The sequence below is a fragment of the Dissoconium aciculare genome (assembly GCF_010015565.1).
Source record: "Dissoconium aciculare CBS 342.82 unplaced genomic scaffold K489scaffold_11, whole genome shotgun sequence".
NCBI lineage: Eukaryota > Fungi > Ascomycota > Dothideomycetes > Mycosphaerellales > Dissoconiaceae > Dissoconium > Dissoconium aciculare.
Window position 1 is genome coordinate 1,000,193 of NW_022984961.1, and position 21,960 is coordinate 1,022,152.

At 54.2% G+C, this 21,960-nt stretch overlaps 7 protein-coding genes across 7 annotated transcripts; 3 read left to right on the plus strand and 4 right to left on the minus strand.

Moving 5' to 3' along the window:
• Positions 1–790: 790 nt before the first annotated feature.
• On the minus strand, positions 791–2,110 carry K489DRAFT_324668 (mitochondrial carrier; the record flags this gene model as incomplete). Its single annotated transcript, XM_033601780.1, has 2 exons — positions 791–1,012; positions 1,178–2,110. 2 exons carry the CDS (start codon positions 2,108–2,110, stop codon positions 791–793), a joined length of 1,155 nt encoding a protein of 384 aa, XP_033457448.1.
• A 1,865-nt stretch (positions 2,111–3,975) lies between these two features.
• K489DRAFT_362089 (14 kDa subunit of cytochrome bd ubiquinol oxidase) lies at positions 3,976–4,772 on the plus strand (the record flags this gene model as incomplete). Its single annotated transcript, XM_033602645.1, has 4 exons — positions 3,976–4,091; positions 4,251–4,359; positions 4,459–4,512; positions 4,649–4,772. 4 exons carry the CDS (start codon positions 3,976–3,978, stop codon positions 4,748–4,750), a joined length of 381 nt encoding a protein of 126 aa, XP_033457449.1. The 3' UTR covers positions 4,751–4,772.
• Positions 4,773–5,749: 977 nt separating this feature from the next.
• K489DRAFT_390391 (DNA glycosylase) lies at positions 5,750–7,196 on the plus strand (the record flags this gene model as incomplete). The annotated part of the gene is made up of 3 exons (XM_033606599.1): positions 5,750–6,888; positions 6,983–7,022; positions 7,170–7,196. The coding sequence occupies 3 exons, from the start codon at positions 5,750–5,752 to the stop codon at positions 7,194–7,196; spliced, it is 1,206 nt and encodes a 401-aa protein (XP_033457450.1).
• A 1,149-nt stretch (positions 7,197–8,345) lies between these two features.
• K489DRAFT_372912 (uncharacterized protein) lies at positions 8,346–8,819 on the minus strand (the record flags this gene model as incomplete). The annotated part of the gene is made up of 1 exon (XM_033603374.1): positions 8,346–8,819. One exon carries the CDS (start codon positions 8,817–8,819, stop codon positions 8,346–8,348), a length of 474 nt encoding a protein of 157 aa, XP_033457451.1.
• A 7,392-nt stretch (positions 8,820–16,211) lies between these two features.
• K489DRAFT_412374 (uncharacterized protein) lies at positions 16,212–17,330 on the plus strand (the record flags this gene model as incomplete). Its single annotated transcript, XM_033607921.1, has 2 exons — positions 16,212–16,318; positions 16,376–17,330. The coding sequence occupies 2 exons, from the start codon at positions 16,212–16,214 to the stop codon at positions 17,328–17,330; spliced, it is 1,062 nt and encodes a 353-aa protein (XP_033457452.1).
• Positions 17,331–17,467: 137 nt separating this feature from the next.
• K489DRAFT_372915 (uncharacterized protein) lies at positions 17,468–18,634 on the minus strand (the record flags this gene model as incomplete). Its single annotated transcript, XM_033603375.1, has 1 exon — positions 17,468–18,634. One exon carries the CDS (start codon positions 18,632–18,634, stop codon positions 17,468–17,470), a length of 1,167 nt encoding a protein of 388 aa, XP_033457453.1.
• Positions 18,635–19,382: 748 nt separating this feature from the next.
• Positions 19,383–21,041, minus strand: K489DRAFT_412376 (ankyrin; the record flags this gene model as incomplete). The annotated part of the gene is made up of 1 exon (XM_033607922.1): positions 19,383–21,041. The coding sequence occupies one exon, from the start codon at positions 21,039–21,041 to the stop codon at positions 19,383–19,385; it is 1,659 nt and encodes a 552-aa protein (XP_033457454.1).
• Between the last annotated feature and the right edge of the window lie 919 nt (positions 21,042–21,960).

Consider the following 21,960-nt stretch of genomic DNA (forward strand, 5'->3'; position numbering starts at 1 on the left):
TCCAGAAAGGGTAGAAGGCGGAGGGAAATCCCCCTCTCTGTTGTGTTTATTATCTACGGAGGAGAGGAAAGGAGAGGAAAGAAAGAAGCTGGAGGGAAGACAGTAAATCACATTTAGGAGTGCAGAGAGGACCTTGGGATCTCTGGCATGGTCTCGGACCGTTTCTCCCCCCTGTGTCATTGACAGCCCTAGATGGAGGTCCAGGCACCCCCATACTCGAGATTGTCTGGCAATATACTTCTTATCATACATATATATTTCATATACATATATGCCACCCGAAAAAGAAAATAGAGGACAAGGTCGATTCTTCCGATTTTCCCTTTCTATGTCTTCCTCTCCCTCCCTTTTCTCTTAGACTCCCTCTTTCCTTCCTTCCTTCCTTCCTTCCTTCCATCGTCCTTCCTCTCTCCTTCTTTTCATTTCTCTTCCCCTCGTACATCCCTCGGCAAAACGGGATTTCTTGGGGGGGGTATTTTTTTCTTTCGTTCATCGGCGCATGGGATTGTGTGGCGAGGCAATCGGAGGGATGGGCCGGGACGTTATAAATCAAACGGAGAGAGAGAGGGAGAGAGAAAAGAAAATGGACGAGAAAAAGAAAAAGGTCCCAGGGGGCGAACCGTTCCAAAAATGCCATAATGATAATCAACAGTAAAAAGAAACCCCGCTGACACGACTTCCGAATTCAGCCGTCATCCATCCCATCCCCGTTCCATCCCCTTCCATCCATAGGAGATCGACATCAAGCCCTCCTTCCTCCCCCTCCCTCCAGATCTCCTCGCCCACAAGCTCATATCCTCCCGCCGTCCGTCTCCGCGTCGGTCAGCGCCTGCCCTTCCTCCTGCAGGCGTCCGATCCAGCCCTTGATGCTCTCGTACGTCAGCATGGTCGTCATGGCCGCGGGCACGGCGCGGATCATGTTCGTGCCCATGCCGTTGTAGAAGGCGCGCCAGCCCTCCTCGCGGAGGATCGTGCGGCACGTGTCCAGCACGCCGCGGTAGTGCGGCCGCCACTCGCCTGCCGCGGCGCCGCCGCCGGCGCTGCTTCCTCCTCCTACTGACGCTGGTGCGGGTCCGGAGGGTCGTTTGGGCTGCTGCGCGACGGTGGTGGTCGCGCCGCCGGCGCCGCCGCCGCTGTGCGGGTGGCGGTCTTCGACGTGGTGGTGCGGGTTCACGACGTGCCGCTGTTGGGTCTGCAGGCGGGTGCGCACGACTTCGTGCGGGTAGGTGGCGGAGGTGGCGCAGACTTTGGAGAGGAAGGTGGCGGCGAGGATGCCGAGGGTGTTCTTGCCGGCTTCGCCCTTCTTGTCCGGGGTCGCGCCCATCTCGACGCCGGTGAACTGCTGCTTGAAGTATTCGTAGAGCGGGAATTGGATCGCGACGTGGGTGAGGCCGAGCAGGGCCGGGGCGAGCCCGGAGTAGAAGGCCCCGATGCCTTCGGCGCGGTACATCTTGCGCGCGGCGTCGAAGGTGTTGGCGTAGTGCCAGGGCGTGCGGGCTTCTTTGGAGGCGGTCCGCGAGACCTGCGACATCAGCCGGGTCTTGATCACCCAGATAGGGTTGGTGGCTAGGGTGCTGCAGGCGCCGGCCGTGAGGGAGGCGTATACTCGGGCGAGCCATTTGTCGCGGTCCTGTTCGCCGTAGCCGTGGGTGTACCAGTACTCTCGGCTGCTGTCGTAGACGGACATGTAGACGGCCCAGGTGGGTAGGTATCCGAGCAACATCGGTCCCAGACCTCGATACATCCCTCGTAGACCATCCTGGGTGTAGATTATCCGCGCCGTGCCGAGCATGCCTTGATACATGGCGGCGGGTCGGACACCCTCTGCGAGGACGCTTCGAGCCCGGAAGGAACCTTGGGCTTGGAGCTTGGTTTTGATGACATCGAGTGGGCAGGTGACGATGCCGCTAGCCATGCCGGCCATGGCACCGGAGAAGGAGTTGACGGCAGCTGGGGACCATGAGGTGCTCCATTTCGCTATCCTAGGGAAAGAAGAGGCTCGGTTGGTGAGGGAGTTGGGATCTAGGTTGGTGAGGGTGGTGGTGGTGGTCGTGTTCGTCGTCGTCGTAGGTGGTCCATGATCGTGTGTGTCGGAATTGGTCGAGGACATTTTTTGCATGGCGGCGCGCAAGGCTACCGGTGGATGCGCTGCCTTGCCAGCAGCATACTCGGAGGAGGGATCAATCAGTCGTCGAGGAGGAGATCACCAGCGAGGACAGCAGCCGCGAGGACAGCGATCGCGAGGATTGGTGTGGAGAATGGACAAGTGCGACGGAAAATGTTGTCACCGTTTACTGGTATGGTAGCTGGTGTGTTGCGAATACCGTACCTAGTAGGTGCGCGCACTGTGTGTGAGAGAATGGGATATCAGGAGGAAGTGTCGTTGTTGGACAGGTGCGAACGAATAGAGCTCGCCGGAGTTTATCTCGAATGTCCCAGTAGCAGTAGGCGAGCACGTGTGGGTGTTGGCGGCGGTTGAGTGAGAGGTCCTGTATTTGTTAGTCCGAATGCTGCAGGAAGGGAATTACCAAGCGAGAGACCTGGCTGGCTGGCTGGCTGGCTGGCTGGCTGAGATATGTGTGTCTATGCCCCACGCGGATTGGTATGGACATATATTATACCATATAATGGATGGATCAGATCCCACACCAGCTACCGCTTCCTCATCCCATGCGATAACAGGAGCAATGCGACTGCAACCTCATCTCTGCATGGCGTAAATTGTCTTGTCTAGAACCCTTCCTCCCTTCCCTCGGAAATGCTTATCTCTCTCCACCAGGACACTTGCTTGTCTCCCGTATGATTATTATTATCATTATGATTGTTGTATACGTTATGTATGAAATGGCCATCTTCCCATACTACCCTTCTCCTCCTCGGTCGAGCAATTCCATCTTGGAAGAAGATCCCACGAGTGATATAAGACATGGCCGATGTCGGATCTGACGCCATGAGGAGTGAGAGCCAGCCCATGGAAGGGAAGGCTTGAGCCTCGAGGTCGGAAAGACAGTAATAAAAGAGGAAAACACGGGCGGAGAGTGGTGATAGAGTTTCGCGGGATGGAAGCAATGACGCTGTGTGCAGCAGCAAGAGAGGGAGAGAGGGAGAGACCATATGATCCGACGCATCCTCCATACGAGGTTTTATGTTTTATTAGTATACGGTAGATAGATACATATATACCTAGGTATATGAATATATATATCTATGCACTCCAGCTTGCGCATCCGTGTCATAGTCACAGAAGTGGTCTCTTCATCCTTTCGAAGCTGTAGCTGTAGTTGTGGCTGTGACTGGAGCTGTAGCTGTGAAGAGATCGACGTTCGGTCCCTGTCGTGATGTCTGCTCTATGTCCTGCACGTATATCTAGACCAACATGTAGGTTAATTCTGCATGTATCCCACCACCGCATAGTAATCAACCACACCGCCAAAGGACATGAAGAATGAACCAGGTATCGTCACCCTGGTGTCTAGGATGTCGCAGAATACATCACAGACAGAGGACTGGACTGCGCTGTAGTCGACAAAGCATCTCTCACGTTCGGTGAGGAGCAAGTCGTACCGTCCATTTTTATCCAACCTGCTTGTCCGTCTCATCAAACTCGGCCCCGGGGGACTCTTTCTGACCGGTGGAAATCGGAATCATTTCATCATCGCTCATTAGGGTTGCCAATGCCACTGCACAGAGCCGGCTGACATAATACACCCCAGCGAGCTCCCGGCCCGAACCGTCGACCGAAGAAAAGAGCCAATCACCGTGTACGGATTTGCAGGAGGAGAGAGAGAGAGAGAGCTGGGCTTTCGGCTGCTGGTGCTCGAAGACCTCATTACTTTCCTCGGTGGCTAGCCGATACTTGCTTGAGATTCTTCACACGGCATCGACGACAACATCAACAACAACCACCCCACTCAACTCTCGATCAGCGCGTGTCCGATTCACCACATCGCCTCCTCACATCTCCATCGCGCAATCATGTCGACTCCTTCGCTCGCTCCTTTCATCAACAAGCGCCCCTGGCTCCAGCGCTGGATGAAGCCGCTTTCCGAGTGGTACATGGACAACGCCGGTTACCGCAAGCTGGGTCTGCGGTAGGTCTTTCTCGCTTCGGATTCATCGATTTGGGAAAGAGATGGGCCGTGGGAACATCATGAGATGGAGAAGAGGCATTTGGGATCAGAGGGAATTTCGGAATGGAAAACACAATGGCCACAATATTTTTTTCTGACATGATCATCTCTTCCTGACAGTGCCGACGACTTGATCCCCGAGGAGAGCCCCGAGATGCAGCTCGCCCTCAAGCGTCTCTCGCCCAAGGAGGCCTACGACCGTGTCTTCCGCATGCGCCGAGCATTCCAGGTATTTCCATCCGCCACGCGAGTAGAAGCAGAGATGGAAAGGACAGAAACGGGATATGAGAGACACAGAAGGACTGATTCGTGATTTCCAAATAAACAGTGCTCGCTAGCACACCAGCTGCTCCCCAAGAGCGAGTGGACCAAGCCTGAGCAGGTAAGACCACATCCATAATTCCTGGCTCTCCAAGGACGGACATGAGAGATCCGTGAGCGGGACAGATCCATATCCAGCAAATTCTCTGTCCGTCCGATATGCGGAACACATGCTAATCCGATGCGATCACTTCCAGGACACCCCATACCTCTCGCCCATCATCAAGGAGATCGAGGCCGAGCGCACTGAGCGCGAGGACCTGGAGTCGATGCAGATCACCAAGCCCAAGTCGAAGTAAATGCAGAGCCCGCCATCCTAGGACTCGCCAATGACGTTTCCCACACCTCTCGCGACAAAAACAAAATCATCTGCGTTATGGAAGGAGAGGAAAACAAAAGGTTCTGAAGGAACGGATCATGCAGAAAGAAACTCTTTGTAACGTGTACAGACCCTGGGCGCGCGTATCTCTCTTTGTCGTTGTATGTATGTGTCGGTATAGATGGAGATGCACCGGAAAGAAAAGGAAAACAAAAAAACAAAAAACAAAAACGATCTCTTTTTGGCGTGTATCATACGAGAAACACAACAGCTTTCACCTCTGCTCCATACGACGATCTCAATGCATGACCTCTGTGCCTCTGTTGGCTCTTTTTGGCCAATCTCTCTCCGCATGATAAGGTTACAGTCTTGAAACATCCTCGAGTGGTGTCTGATATCATGTGCATCTTGAGAGACTGAGATGCATGACTTATTCAGTATAGCTCCTGGTCACTTCATATACCGAGTTTGAGTATATATCACCTAGCAGGTACAGCATGTTCATGATGACCGTAAATTTTGTGGTTAGCATTATCGCCACTGGGGTCTGGACGACCTCACCTCGTCTCGACGGGTGGTGATAGTCGTATACCAACTTCAACATCGAGCCTCCATTGGAGACAATTGAACAATACTTTGATTCACTGAGGAAGATTCAGAAGTCCTTGACATGAATATAACTTCGTGATAAATCTTTTCGTATCCCTTCCGAGCCATAAGCTGACTGCTGATCCTTCCCGGACTCGGCACGGTGATATACAGCGAGTCATCCCTGTTCGATATCAGGGAATTCATTCCCTCAATTATTTGCGCAAGCGCGAGGTATTTCCCAAGACTTACGATTCCCATCAGTCAGTGTGTTGGGTCTCGATCACAAGACATCGCAAGGCTCACATTGATCATCTCGGCGCAGGGAAACCGCTTGCGCCGACAGATATCCACGTTCAAGTTGAAGCTAATCACTCCCACAATCCTCAAAATGGCACTGCGCCGCTCAACGCGTATTCAGACAACCGCTGTCGCAGAGCCTATTGGTAAAATACAAACCAGCAAGACATCATCAAAAAGCGCCCCACGGGTACCGAAGAAGCGCGACAAAGTCAACGGAAGCAAGCAAAACTCATCGATTGACGACAGCAACGACATCCTGCCTCCAGTAACCCCGAACAACAAAAGACGAAAACTCACCGATGAAAGCGCCAACAACACGCCGCTGCCGTTTACTCCTACGCCGGCAGCTATAGGTCTTATGCTGGGCAAGACCGGCGCGAAGAAACGCAAAGTCACAGCCGCCAACGAGGACCCCTCCCACGCGCCTCTCCTCACGCCGAACGGAACGATCCTCGAACCCACCACCATCACCCAAGACCACATCCTCGACAACATCCCGTCCCAATCCAAACCCTCCTCCTCCTCCTCCTCGCCCGACACCCTCCTCGACACCGCCTGCGCCCACCTCATCTCCGTAGATCCCAACCTCGCCCCTCTCATCGCCGCCCACAAATGCACCATCTTCAGCGCCGCCGAACTCCACCGGCCCATCGACCCCTTCCGCAGCCTAGCCAGCGGGATCATCTCGCAACAGATCTCCGGGAAAGCCGCCGCCAGCATCCAAGCCCGCTTCATCGCGCTCTTTCCCCCCTCCGCCCTGACCGTCCCTCCCACCTCCTCCAGCGACAGCGACGAGGACCCCTCCTTCTCCTCCTTCCCCACCCCCGCCGCCGTCGCCGCCATGCCCCTCGCCACCCTCCGCACCGCGGGCCTCTCCCAGCGCAAAGCAGAATACCTCGCCGGACTCGCGCAGCAATTCGCCGACGGCGACCTCTCCGCCTCTATGCTCCTGAGCTCCCCCGACGAGGCCGTCGTGGAGAGACTCGTCGCCGTCCGCGGCCTGGGGAAATGGTCGGTCGAGATGTTCCTGTGCTTCGCGCTCAAACGCATGGACGTCTTCTCCCTCGGCGACCTGGGCGTGCAGCGGGGCGTCGCGGCCTACGTCGGCCGGGACGTCAAGAGGTTGCGCAAGCGGGGCGATGAGGGCGGTGGAAAGGGCAAGGGCAAGTGGAAATATATCTCCGAGGAAGAGATGAGGGAGGTGGGCGAGAGGTTCAGACCTTATCGGTGAGTTTCCCCCTTCCCACTTTTTGGAAGAGAAAGAGAGGGAGGTTCTCGCAACTACGTTTCGTATGCTGATGCCGTGGCTCGTCTCTCTCAGGAGTTTGTTCATGTGGTATATGTGGCGGTACGCCGACACCGTAAGTCTCCAAACTTCCTTTCACATTCGAGCTTTTTTTCCCCTTTTTTTCCTCCTTCCCTTGCTTGCCTCCCTCATTCGAGAAGGAAAAGGTCTCGGGACATGGCGATTCTCAACCACAGACACGCACTCATCCTTCTCCGAACAGGACGTCGCCGCCCTCCAAGATCCCTGAAAGAGAAGAGGAAGGAAATGAAACCCACCCTCCTTCTCCTCTACTACTACTACTCTTCTTGTCCTCTGATCAACCTAAGACTTCTCTCCGCTTCTACTTCTCCGAGAATTATCCACGCAGAGAGGGAAAAAGGAAAAAGTTCGGAGACCGAACGCCGGTCGATCGCGCGCGCCTTTTGACTACCACCACCACCCCTACTTGCCTACTTATTTCTTATTACTACTACGGATACCCTACCTCTCCTCCTCCCTATCTCTTTGCGAGAAAGGGCCATATGAAGTTCAAAAAAAAAATCATTTACAGATTATCTTGTATATGTATGTATAATTTCCATCAGGGATCACATCTCTTGTTGCAAATCACCACCGGACTCCCTCCCCCAAAAAATCGGAAATGCGTTTGCGTTCCACGACCGAACCAAACTTATTCCATTTCTCACCCCCATTCCTCTTCAGGAAAGAAAGACAGAATTGGCCGTCTCCTGAATAGCCCCTCGCTTCCTTCCAGTCGGTCGCAGTCGTGGAAACCGCTTTCTGGCGTTATCGTTTTTCCTGTCTGCCGGCGTGCGTCCTTTTTCCCCGAGACCAGAATTCAGGGGATCAATCGGCTTTTCTTTCTTTTTCGGAGCGAAGAGATAGCCACTGGATGATGACATTTTCGTCGCCTTTCTTTTTCTTCCTCTTCGTGAGAATGCTACTTACTATTCGCTTTTCCGTTCGAGCGCTTGATTCTCTCGTTTCTTTCTGCTTCTCGTCGGCTTTCCTCCTTTACGGTCTGACGATCGGTCCCGTTCCGTCCCGGAGTTTGAGGCTGTGTTTTTTCTTCTTCTGGCCCTGTTGGAGGGAGCAGTGGATTGTGTTCCTTTCTTGTTGGGGACTTGAGCTGTCTCGATCGTGGGAGAAAACGAGGACTCTTTCGCATGAACTTTTCACACGTTCCTTACCATCATGATGATGATGATGATGATGATGATGATGTGGGTGGGAGGAAGCGGCATTGTTGGCGTTACAGCTCTGTTCCCCATCAGGGGTGTTTCGTCTTTGGAGATTGATCTGAACTTGTTGGTGGCTGGCGATGACGACCGGGACATAGCAGGGGGAAGGGTGTTCGAAATCAGAGAACGTGGTTCATCTCTCCGTCGTCGATTTTTCAACTCTTCTTCCCCATCAAACCCCTCAACCTCTCCTCCTCCGCCGACCTGCCCTTATCCCCATCTTCGCCCGCCCCCTCGTCCTTCCATCTCTCCTTCCCAGCGCCCCCAAAAATCTCCCTCCCAAGCTCAACAACCGTCCCACCCTGCGTGCCTCCAACTTTCTCCTTCAACCCATGTCTTCTGCGATGCTCGTTCAATAAACTCAGTCCGCCACCGCCGCCGCCGCCGTCCGCATCCCGGTGTCGTTGCGCATTGGCTTTGGCCGCGCGGATGCTCGTGCGCGTGTAGACGAAGAGGAGCAAAGCCATCGTCGCGGCGGCGGCGGGCGCGATGAGGAGCCTCGTGTTGAATGGTCGCCGATTGGAGCCTGGGAGCGGGTTGCTGGGACTCGGTGGAGGGAGGGCGGCTGTTGGACGCGAGGCTTCGGTTGTGCTGGCGACGCCGCGGGGTTGGGAGAGGCGAGAGCCCATGGCCTTGATTGGGATTGGAGATGTTTTCTGATTATAAATTTGGACCGGAAATGGGAGGTGGTGTTTCTTGAGGATTGGTGTGTAGGTGAAGTGTCGTCGGGTTGTTGTGTAGAGCAATATGTGTGGTCGTCGTCGGTGGTGGTGTTGCCCGCGTTGTGGAAGACGCACCGTGATGACATCATTTCTAGAGAATTGTTACAGCCGGCGAAATATGAACAGCAATGAGTACAGCACTTGACCAATTCCAGCGTCTATAGAGTAGGTAACCCATCTGCTTTGATGTCCCAAGTTGGGCTTTCACTTCATCTCAGGAGATGTATATTCCCAAGATCAAAATTTGATTCGGATCGAAACCCCTTCGGGAAATCACATACGGAGAAGATCAGACGAAGAAATTGTGAATTAACCATTCTGTCATGCAAAAATTAAGCTAGGCTGTTCCTAAACGTACGAATCCCATCTCAGTCAAAGAGTGTAAAGCGGCAAAAGATTATGCCAGTGTGGAGAAGACAAAAAGAATCTCTGTCAAAAAAAAAGAGGGATGACTGCATCGTCCGTCCCTGAAACGAAGGGCAAACGAATGGAAAGTACTCAATCCGGTCGAGTACAAGCGGGTCCTTTTTCCTCTGGATGAGGGATGTGTTGTTGTAAACGAGTGACTGGAGGTCAGTTTTTCGTTATAGTCATTAGTGAGTGAGTGTGTGTATGGTGTGCAATCTGTGGGCTGATGACAACCCGTCCATCCCGATGCTGTGGATGCGATTAACTAATCATCGTGAAGGTGCGCACGGTCCCGTCATCTTCAGTCATAGAAGATACGTCCATGATGGATCCGTCGATGGCGGTGGTCGGTTTACTCGTGGTCATGACGGTTGACGTCGTTTTGGTAGCCTCGCCAGCGGGTAGGCCTATCGTAGTAGGGTGTCCCCTGAACATGAAAGTCCTCAGCACATCCGGCAAGCGGTGTGAAGTCGGAGTTGTAGCAATTGCGTCAGTCGTAGTTGGTGATCCAGTGGTAGCAGGTGCTGTCGAGACTCGGGTAACAAGAGTGGTAGGTCGCATGGACTGGTGACGAGTTGTCGGTTTGGCATCGGAGTCCTCAGTACCCTGCTGCGAGTCTTGCTCATCTGAAGATGCCTCGTCACCATGAGCCGCTTCCTCGCCATCGTTTGATGCCTCCTCATCGCCAGATTGCTGATCGCCGGCTGTCTCTCCATCTTGAGCAGACGTCGACTCGTCATGCTCACCAGAGTCTTCGGGCGCTCCGTCCAGGCTGTCCAGCAATCCCTCGTAGAATCCGTCGGTGCCCTCGGAAGAGTCTTGTTCGCCTCCGTTGTCGACAGTGGTTTCTTCATCCGGAATATCCTCGGTCGAAGGGTCTTCTGTGGGAGTTTGTTCGCTAGAGCCATCTTCACCAGGGGCACTTTCGCTGGGACTATCCTCGGCTGAAGGCTCTACACCAGCAGTGTCGTTGACGGTATCACCCCCACTCGGATCTTCGTCGACAGGGGCTTCGGCGCCGGGAGTATCTGAGACGTCTTCGGTGGGAGCAGAGCTGCTGGAAGAGCTTTCAGCAGGTGCATCTTCGATGGGAGCATCTTCGCTTGGAGCGGCTCCTGCAGAAGGGGTGCTATCGCTGGAACCTTCTTCGACAGGAACACCTTCGTCTGCGGTATCTTCGGCGGGGGTAGAGCTGCTGGGAGAGCTGGTGCTGGGAGCAGTATCGATAGGAACATCTTCCACAGGAGGGTTGACGGGGGTTGTATCGATAGGAACAGGGACATTGTCTCCGGTAGGGACAGCCTCGCTGCTGGACGAGCCATCATCAATTTGGGGATCGCTAATGTCCGAGGATCCGCCAGCAGGAGAAGTACCGCTTGCAGTATCGATATCAGTATTGCCATTAGCCGGGTCGCTAGACCCGCTGGCAGCTGTCGAGGGGTTGGATGCGACAGGCATGTCATCAACTGGTGGCGAAGTAGCACCACCTGAGCTTGATCCCGAGGAGCTTGATGATGGACCAGATGGGACCGAGGTTGAAGATTCCGATGGGTCGTTCACGGGAAGAGTGTCCTCAGCATCTTCAGTAGCCGAACCTGCAGGGAGATCATCTCCACCTGCGAGGCTGGAATCCCCCGAACCGGCCGAAGAAGAACTAGAAGGCTTGACCGCTGGCACGTTAGAGCCACTAGCAGGTGTTGACGGTTCATCATCGACGACGTCACTAGGACCGGACACTTCATTGTCCGTCTCGCCGCTAGACGTCGTGGAGGAAGGTCCTGATGGCGAAGAGGCAGGTGCGGCATCCGGTTTAGGAGTGGAACTGGAGGAGGGCGATCCCGAGTTGCCAAAACCAGAACTACCGACTTCTTCCGAGTCAGGAATAGGAGCAGTATCATCACCCTCGCCGTCTGGTGTCTCAGATACAGAAGAATCGCCGGTTCCACCAGTCGCGGGCGGATGCTGCGCTGATTGAACACCTGGAGTAGATGAACCTGCAGCTACGGTAGGCTTAGGACCAGTGGGCAATGGATCATTAACGCCAGTATCGTCCTCTGGACCGGCGTTTGAGACCGGTCCATTTCCTGCCGAGCTACCAGTCGAAGGCATCGGTTCGGCTTGATCATCAGGATCAGACGAGCTAGTAGCCAGGGGGTCGACGGCATCAGATGCGATGGTGGCGGATGGCTTGGGTCGGGGAGCACCGGTAGGGAGAGGAGCCGCGGTACCAGCGGCACCACCGGTGACAACAGGGTCGGCAGTATCTCCAGGCTCAGCAGTCTCGGGGTCGCTTATGTCAGCAGGATCGCTAGTGCTGTCAGGGACGGTGACATCAGGGGAGCCGGTTGCGGCAGGCTTAGTAGTCTTTGGCAAGGCAGTATCATTCGGTTCAGAAAGATCCGGTGTACCAGTAGTAGGCTCGGTGAGGTCGGGCGAGTCGGTGGAAGGGTCGGTAAAATCAGGTGAGCCAGGAGTATCGACAGGGTCAGCGGTGGTAGCAGGTACGCCGGTGGCAACGGGGTGGGTCGAGCCAGGTACGCCGGTAGCCTCAACAGGCTCGGTAGTATCCGGGAAGCTAGTAGCCTCGGGGTCGGTAGTATCAGGAACGTCAGTGGTAAGAGGATCGCTGGAAACAGGCATGCCAGTCGCCGCGGGATGAGTCGAGCCAGGCACGCCTGTGGCCTCAACAGGCTCCGCAGTGTCCGGGGATCCAGCAGCTTCAGGGTCGGTAGCGTCGGGCACATCAGTCGCGAGAGGGTCAGTAGTGCCAGGTGCGGTGTCAGGTGTGGTGTCAGGTGTGGTGTCAGGATCAAGCGCACCAGTCTCCTCTGGGAACAGGTCTGATGACGTTGCCGAGGTCTGTCCGGTGCCTGTGGGACGTGTTCCATTGGCAGCCATAGTTCCATGGGCAGTTAGGGTGCCATTCATCGCAGAGCCGGTGGGGTGAAGTCTAGTACTGTTTCCAAGCGACGTGATGGTAGCAGCGGTTGGCAGCGCGGTGATTCTTCCGGTACCATTAACTGCAGCAGTCGTGGTGGGGAATCTGCCTGTTCCATTGTGCGCACCGGTCGAGGTAGGGAACCTTCCCGATGAGGTGAGCGTATCGGTCAAAACGGTGTGTCTTCCAGTGCTGTTCAGCGCCGTAGTAGTAGCTTCCATGGTCATTCCACTGCTCGTTCTCGTAGAGTGGCCAGGCGTGGTTCCATTCAGGCCGGTGCGGCCGGATGAGGTAGCTGACGGAACCGAGGAAGTTCTTTGAGATGAGAGGCCTGAGCTGTGTGGCATGCGTGTGGCGGTCGTGAGCTCACCATCCTCATCGGTTGTGACACCGGTCGAAGTAGGCATCGAAGAAGTCGCGCGGCTGCTGGTGAGGCCTGAGCTAGTCAAAGCAGTTCCGAAATGCGAGGAAGTATGGCCAGACGAAGTCGCACGGCTGCTAGTCAGACCCGAGCTGTGTGGCATACGTGTTGCGGCTGTGAACTCTCCGTCGTCTTCGGTTGTGAAACCACTAGAAGTTGGCATCGATGAAGTCACCCGGCTACTAGTAAGGCCTGAGCTTGTCATGCCTGAGCTTGTCAAGGCGGTACCAAAGTGGGACGAGGTTGGCACAGACGATGTTGCGCGGCTGCTAGTAAATCCAGAGCTTGTCATGCCTGAGCTTGTCAAAGCGGTACCAAAGTGAGACGAGGTTGGAACAGATGAGGTTGCGCGGCTGCTCGTAAGTCCCGAGCTTGTCACAGCAGTACCGAGATGCGAGGAAGTAGGTACAGAGGAAGTTGCGCGGCTGCTAGTAAGGCCAGCGCTTGTCAGAGCAGTGCTCAAGTGAGAAGAGGTGGGGACGGAAGATGTCGCGTGGCTACTAGTCAATCCGGAACTTGTCAGACCAGTGCTCAAGCGAGAAGAGGTTGGGACGGAAGAAGTCGTGCGGCTGCTGGTCAATCCCGAGCTGGTCAAAGCAGTGCTCACATGCGAGGAAGTGAGTACAGAAGACGTCAGGTGGCTGCTAGTCAGCTTCGATGAGGTTGTAACTGCAGTGTTCCAGACTGATGAGGTAGTGGGAAGACTAGTTGGTTTGCTCGAGGTGGTTGGCAAAATGCTTGTCACCTTACTCGAAGTGGTCGGCAGAACCGAAGTAGTCGGAGCAATGCTAGTTGGCTTGCTCGATGTGGTCGGGATAACGCTGGTTGGCTTGCTCGATGTGGTCGGAGCGACGCTGGTCGTGTGGGCCGTCGTAGTCGGGGCAATGCTAGTGGGGGAAGCAACGCTTGTGGGCTTCACGGGCGACACAGTGACCACGCTCGTCGGGGGAACAGCAGCAGCGGTAGTGGTTGGCTTCGCCGGCGGAGGGGCGGCAGCAGTCGTAGTTGGCTTCGCCGGCGGAGGGGCGGCAGCAGTTGTGGTTGGCTTCGCCGGAGGAGGGGCGGCAGCAGTCGTAGCTGGCTTTGCGGGCGGAGCAGCCTGGGTCTGCTTTGGGGGGCTGTCCTTCGGAGGTTTGGGGATTTTGACTCCCTTCGGATCACGAGCCTCAACGTCTCGGGCATGGTTTTGGTTGGCGGTGGGCTGAGGGTTGACTTTCCCGGCCAAGTTGTTGAGCTGATTGCCGAGATCACTGATACCCTTCCACGGGATCTGTCCCAAGCGGAAGGCTCCTAGAGCAGCGGATGCTCCCGATGGAAGAGTCGCAGCGGTGGCCATGATGTCGTAAGTTTGGTAGGCGGCGTTGAAGATTTGATTTTGTTGCTCCTCAGAGATGTGGTTGCCACAGGCTTTGCCAGCCAGCCATTTGCCGAAAGCGTTGCGTCCCTTCTCGAGGTCGACGGTGGCCTGATTGAACATGACGGCGCCCTTGATGACCTTTTGCTGCGTCGGGTCGAAATTGCCGACTTTCTTAGCCTGATTCATGGCAGTCTCTACACTATCGATGACCTTGTTTCCGGCGAAGTCGACTAGACCCGTGAGTGCAGAGGTAAAGACCGTACATGTAACCTGGAGCAGGGTCAGCAGCGAGTCCATCACATCTCATCGAGAACGCAAACTCACATCGCCAATTGCGGGTAGGGCGTCGACAAATTCTTTGACGATTGCGTTGAGGATCGCAGAGTCACAAGTACAAGGCAACGTCCTCGTACGCTCAATGGGGTTTCCCTTGTCGTCTACGATAACGGTCAGCATTCAGTTCTCGCCAGCTCCATATCAAGCAGCAATGGATACTTGTGCCACATACCTTTCTTGTATTCCCAGGGAACCGGCGAACCTCCCGCATAGCCGCAAAGCGCGCTGTGAATTTTATCGCCGTCGTTGTAATGCGGGCACTGAGCAATACATGCCTTGACCGACTCGTCCCGATCGCCTTTGTCTTGCGTCCAGCCACCACCCTTTGTGTTCGGAACTTCTTTCATATGGCACCACTTCCGATTTGGGTCGTCGTTCTGCTTACGAGCATTCGCAACAACATCTTTGCTAGGATCATATGCCTCGACGGCGACACCGAGAGCAGCCGGGCTGAAGAGCAGCACGCTCACAAGGACCTGCCTTGTTGCACGCATGATGAAAGAGATGCCCTCGTGACCGTGATGGTCCTTGGGATAGTAAGATTGAAATGAATGATGGTCAGACCGAATGGGAGATTCGATCTTGATGGCGAAAAGAAATACGATACATGCGGGACGCTATCCTTATATGAAATTCGAGCTCTATTGGGCCACACAAGAAAATGCCAGACAGTTTTCAAACATCATGGCGGTTGTCAGCATGGCCGCACCGTCTGAGGTGACGAGCAAACATCGGGCCCAGCAGCGACGTCGCTCCTTGGGCGGCAGTGGTGGAGAATATGTCCTAAATTGTCATTGATATCAGCTGTGACGCGTTCATATTGGTGTTTCACGAGACGAGTCGTGTTACGGCGACTCGAAAGTAAGTACGTTTGCCGTCAGTGCAAGTCTCGAGAGGTACGGCGCAGTTTACTATACAGCAGCGTAGATATGACCACGCGTGTGCCAACCGTGATGGGCCTGTATGAACAAGCGCGCACATGCCGGGCCTGCCTCTGGAACATTGCAATGTGTATACTTGATGATACTAGACATTCGGAGGTTGAATGAGGAAATAACGCAGGTTGAAAGGCCTTGGTGTCCTCTGCGCATGATGAAACAACTTATATTCGTCCATGCCGGCGTCCGCCTTCGCAGTCGTCCACGATTTTGGAATACTGTACTGCACGCGTCTTGACAGGACGTGCCGTGAGAATGGTCACATCGCAGTGGGAATGAGCTCCTTGCGACAATATGCTCATAATTGCAGTTGTCAACGAAGAGATGACCGTTCTCTATGGGCATCCACAGACACATGCAAGGATTGTGCACGTCGGATACAGTCTCCCAATTCGACACGCGCACACGGAGGAGGTGAGGTCGACCCAGCCAGCCGCCGGGTCGGCCCACAGCCTGGGTCACCGCGCCGGCTTGGAATCCTCGGGCGACAACTGACGGCGACATTCCTGCAAGTTGTCTGACTGCAATAACAGTGTACTACCATAACGCCACATCGTCTCTCTCTCGCGACTGTGCCATACGTTGTCATTTCCTATTCTGATAACATGCGCATACGATGCCAGTGCATCTACGGGTCAGACCAGCTTGTTCCTCCGGGACCTACCTGCAGTCAGCCTTGTGTTGTTCACCATTCTGCAAGGCGCATCCATATGGGCCAATCAGCAATCCCTTCGATGCGATTGTTGTTTCACTCTAGCGTCTCGTGCGCCTGCCGTGGACACAACCTGCGCCGCAAACTGTCTGCCTGACTGCCCGTCACAGCGGGCTAGACTTCGAACATCTACTGAAGGGCACGTCGCCCGCGTCTTTCCTTGCTCTAAGGTCGAAACATCCCCTTAAGATGAGGTCGTATTTCATCCTGATCGCCATCTCTATTTGGCTTAATGTCGGACTCGCTACCGAGGATAAAGATCCCGGTATTGGCATCACCCTCTACGATAGCTATGCGTAAGTAATCACTCCGTATACATGCTTTGGTACGCAAAACTAACTCTCCATGGCTAGTACCGTAAGCGCCTTTACTGAGAACGACACATACATCGACATCGCCAAAATCGAAGGTGGTGAGAAATACAAAGCGTACATGCTAGGCGAATCACAGCAGCAAGATTTCACTCAATTTCCGTATTGTCCATTCTCAGAACAACTCTGCCAGCGATTCTGGCCTATTACTGCGCAACCTCCGAATCCTGTCGCTCCAATCCTCCACGTCCTCGTGGCTGCCGCTAGGGCACACCTTGAGCGGCCCGTCGAGTCGGCACTCGTCTCCATTCATGCAATTGAACTTAACCGCTGGGCTCGAGCTCGGGCCGATGTTCAATCGGCCATGAACAGTATTCAAGTGCACAGTTGGAACCATCTCGGCTGCATAATGCCGGAGCAAGATCGGGCGCTCGGCTTGGGAGGACGCTGCTCTGTTTACGTTCTGCCCGAAGAACCGGGATACATTCAGGACCCGGCCAAGATCATCTTGGGTGTCGAATATACGCGGCAATCTCTTACAGCTTCCCTGTGGGAGGAAGAGTGCGGATACGTGTCACGGCTCAAACCCGGACCCTTCGCGAGTGGACCTGGCTCTGACGCCCGGGAGGCATGCCTCAACGAAAATCCTAGTAACCCTTCCGCCCAAGCCCGTTGCGACGACCTCTTCAAGTCCGAGCTTCGCAGTTTGCTGCAGAACAGCAGCCAAGGAACCAGACATAAGAACATTTCAGCTATTGACGTAGTGATCGTTACGGGCGAGCGGGCGAATGACGAGAGCATGAAATATCTGCTTAGCCAGGTCCTAGAAGAACTCTACACTAACGGCGGAAGCCTGGACCTTTCCTTAACGCAGAAGTTTTCGCCTGATCCCGCATTTGTAGGCTCTCGGTCGGCGGCATACGCTGAACGAGGCGCGAAAATAAGGAAGCGTCGCCGCGAGGCAGGGGACCCTAGAGATCTGCCCAGAGATCTTTAGATCTGGGAGATTGAGTTGTGATCATGGATGCATCGCCTGAATCAAACACCTCAAATCATCGAGGTAAAGACTCATTTTCTTGATAGTTTATATCTCAAATAATCACAGAATATAGCAATATGTTCCTTGCACGAGACTTATGCGATTCCCGACCCTGGTCCAGCCTCCGGATACGGCACCGCACGCGTGACCCGTCCACAAACACCATTCCCAGTGACACGACCGCCATATTGCTGCTCATCCGCCGGACTGACCGGACCGGCATGACTGACATCGAAATTCTGTGCGCTCTGCACGCACGCATCATTGCTAGTCGCCACGCGATGTACGAAGCAACTATTCGACTGGGGACTCCACTGCCAGAAACCCACGCCGCCGAGCTCGAACGCTGCGGCGCAGCAGTCGTACGCGCGTTGGAAGGCTCCCCCCACGCGCTCCTGTGCTGTGTCTTTCAGGAGGTAGGAGTCGAAGGGTCCGGAGTCGTACACCACTCGGCCGGCGAAGTTGACGGTCTGGCACGCGGCATAGATGGAAATGTTCCGGCCGGCGTCGTACTGCGTCGGAAGGACAACGGTGGTCTCGGTGGTGGCGAGATAGGTGGTGATGGCGCGGGGCGTGGGGACGGTGATGTAGGATCCGCCGTCGTTGGTGAAGGTCTGGGCGAAGTTTGAGAAGCCGACCAAGTCGTAGGTGGTGCTCACCTCGGGGAAGCCGATGCCCAGACCGGAGACGGTCGTGACAGTGGTGGCGATGGGTCCGGGAAGGGTGGTCGTCAAGAGGGATGTGCGCGTGATGGTCTGGCATGGTATCTTTGCTAAATCGCGTTTTCCGGCGGGATTGGATCCGGGGTGGGAGTAGGGTCCTGTCGCATTGGGAAGGGTACTCTCGATGGGGAGGAATCCGGATGGTGCAGGGACGGTGATAGTGGAGGACACTCCGATCGTCGAGGTCGGGACTGTGATTCGGGTGAGAGTGGAAATTGACGCCGTTACCTTCGTGGTCCCGGGATATTTCGTCGACCGCCTGAGGACCGCCGGAACGAAACCAAGGATGCTGCCATCGACCTCCGCAGTGTATGACGATATCTCGTAAGTGATTGTGCTGACTGGAGCCGTGACGGTTGCAATTTGAGTGACGATGACGGTGGTTGAACACTGCTTCGCGGAATTTGATGTCGGACTTGAAGTCGTTGTCGTCGTTCTACTAGGCCGGCCATATCCACCGCCAACGACAGCGTGGAATCCAGCATGTACTGTGACTAAATGACCGACAAGGGCCAAGAGGGAGAGAATCTTGACACCCATCTTGGCTTACCAAGTCTTGTATTCCCTCCTGGTGATGATACTACCTGTTGTCCGAATATTGAACCTGATGATTTGCGTCTCTGTCGAAGAATCTTCCCTTGGGAATCGAAATGGAGCTAGCATCGCAGCAAGTGCAGACGATTCATGACATCTTACTATACATATATATCACAGTAGACATGTCTCTCTGTACCCTTTCCTAGTCGTCGAGAATGCATCGTCCATATCGAAAAATGGTGGGCGCTGCACGTCAACCCGAGAAGCACCAATGTCGCTCTGCTGCGGGGAACCTTGATGTTGGAGATCGCCAAGAGTGGAGGTACACTGCAACGGAGAATTTTACCTCATCGAGCATATTTCGATGGAAGAGAGCTAGCGCTGACGGGCTGCATGTTTTTATGTGTTGATCATCAAGCACAGCATCTCAAGTTACTCTAGCTCCATTGGCACATGGAGTTCAACAGCCCGAAGAACGTGGAGCGATTGGTCTGGATAATAGCCTTTCCAAGTCTTTGGACATGCACATCTTCGCATATGTCATGCAATAGCATGTACGGTACTGCATGGTGGGATTTTTCATCAATAAAGGGTTTTCGACGTGATTTGATTGTACCATGGTTCTGAAAGCGCATCTCGTTGGAGAGGTCTCTTGAAATGCATCGCTGCAGAGAGTCCAAGCTGTCCAGGGAATTTCAAAGATCAAGTCCCCTCGCGAGACTTCCGAACAATACATTGTCCGTGATTCCTTTCAGCAAAGCTGTGTCCACTGACGAGACTCCTCCGAGATGAGGACCCCATATCTATCCAGAGAAGTCTCTCGCGGTCTCATTTCTCCCTCGGTCGGCTCAGCGCCACGCGCAATGAGATAATCTATGGTAGACAAGAGAACAGAAGGGGTATCTTTGGCCAAGTTCATCGGTATACAGGAAGGATTGTCATATCCGGCATTCAATGGTACCCCTGCTGCCAACAGGAAGTCGATATAATCCAGCTTTGTGGATCCGTCAATGGCATGAACGAGCGCGGATCGGCCGAACCACCAATCTTCCTTCTGGATCATGCCAGGGTATCGTTCCATCAACCCTTTGACTAGAGAGGGACGCCTACTCTGCATGCATTTACACATTGCCCGTCTCGGGTCCACTCCGAAATCAAGGAGGACGTGAATGGCTTCCATCTGGCCGTGTTCGGCAGCCAGACTCAGGGGCTGCGGTTCTTCTCCGTAATTTTCGTCGTATTTTGCGAGTGCTCCTCTCTCCAAGAGAAATCTTAACATGGGGATGTTTCCCTTGGCTGCGGCTTGCGAGACTGTGCCTGATGGACGTCCATTATCCCACCCATCCACGTGGTCGACTCCGTTGATGTCGACGCCAGCTTCGATGAGCGATTCTACGAGGAGGAGATGGCCTCCTCGAACTGCGGCACATATGATGTATGAGTCCAAGGCCGTGGAAACTCCCAAAGATTTCCCGATTGTAGAGAACAGAATGTCCATTAGATCTGGTCTACCGATTTCAGCAGCTGCCACGATGGCGCGGTAGTACTCAATGCTGGTGATGGGTATTCGGTAGGCGGGGTCTAATAATAACTCCAACATCTCTCGATGCCCACCACGGGCTGCAGATTCTAGAGCAGTCCGTGCCGATCTGCTGCCGATCGCTATGCTCTGCATGCTACCATCTTGGAGGCCAAATTCCGCCTGTGCGTCATCGTGCCCACGAGAGCGCCAGAATTGGGAGGAACGCACTTCATCAACCTCACAGGCATCCAACTCGAGGCTAGCCCCCAGAGCGAGAAGACGTCGAACGATGCCAACATGCCCCCGAGCAGCTGCAATCGTCAAAGGTTCACGGAAGAAGTGTGAACCATTGTTCACGATTAAGCTGAGGCCCTCGAACTTGTCGGATAGCTTCATGAACAGTTCCTCGATTCTTAGAATGGCGACACCGGAGAGCAGATTTTTTAATCGTGATTCATCGCTCCAAGCGTCAGGATTGCTCCAAGCGTCGGGGAATGGCTGGCTATTTCCCTCATTTGCGACTACCTCAGCCACGTGTTCGAACCAGCGGTCATCTGTTATATCAATAGCTAGTCCGATGGCAAGACTTCGGAGTTCAGCGACTATATTTGCAATAGCAGCGAGAAATGATCTTCGATGTCTCTCAGGTGTCATCGCCTTTCGCGCGAGAATCTTACTCAGGAGACCAGAATGCATCTTCGCAGACAGTCCCGGAGTGAATGGATGATAAACATCGACAACTTGAGCAATACAAATAGCATGTAGTAGAGCCGAGTTGAATGATCGACATACGGATCTATAAAGAACCGCTTTCCTGATGCCGACGGAGATCACAAGATGCGCGATGATCTCGTCGATCAGTTCCGCCGGAAGGTCGAGGAGCTTCATCTTGACGGGAGGGGATCCAGTCTGCAAGTTTTGCTGGGAGTTGTTTATTTTCTTGTCCGTAGGAATGATCACAACACGGGTGCTTGGTGTTTGTGAATTAGCTTGTTTGTCGTATGGCAAGTTGTGATTCTACTGTGCCACAAGTCCCTGTCACCTGAGCTGAGCGTTTGCAATATGTTGAACACCCACCGCCGCAAAATCCATTCGTTATCACTACTGTCGGCCCGACACAGCTTTTTGAAATGTGGCCCAGCACCATGATGACACATTCCCGTTCAAAAGCTACCTTCGTTCGTCGCCGCCCAGAATTTAGGGATTCAACTCGCGCCGTTGATGAAACGAGCCGAAGAATAGTTCAGCTGCTCGTGCTGCAATCCATGACGAATCCCGAAACGCGAAACACACTACGGTTGCAGGGTGCCGCGCGCGTTGGACGGTCGGAAAGCTGGTGGAGGAGATGGCAGATTCGTCGGCGCCAAGCGATGCTTTGCAGAGTAGAATATTTGCGATCGCACCAGACATGGATTTATGACCTGCCGAGAAGTATGCGGGATCGGCTCAGAATCCGTCAGCCCCTAGCATCCGGCATAAAACAATACATTATCTATTACTTCGATGATACATGTACTACGTATGTGAGATGGTACAGACAAATTCGAGAGAGAGGACAAAGCGACACATCAGCCTGCGTATTTCAAGCCGTCGTCGGAGTGCCCTCCCCGAAACGACACGACCCCTATATATGTGTGTCAAAGTTGTCATCGCGATCAGCACGTATCCCAAAAGCCATCGATCATCGATCTTGGAGATCATTTCCACGGAGCACAATAGAGATATTCTTCTTATTCTCATCATTAGTACCAAAAAAAGAACCAGAACCCACTTAGTAACAATAGCAATAATATAGAAAGGGTTCGTC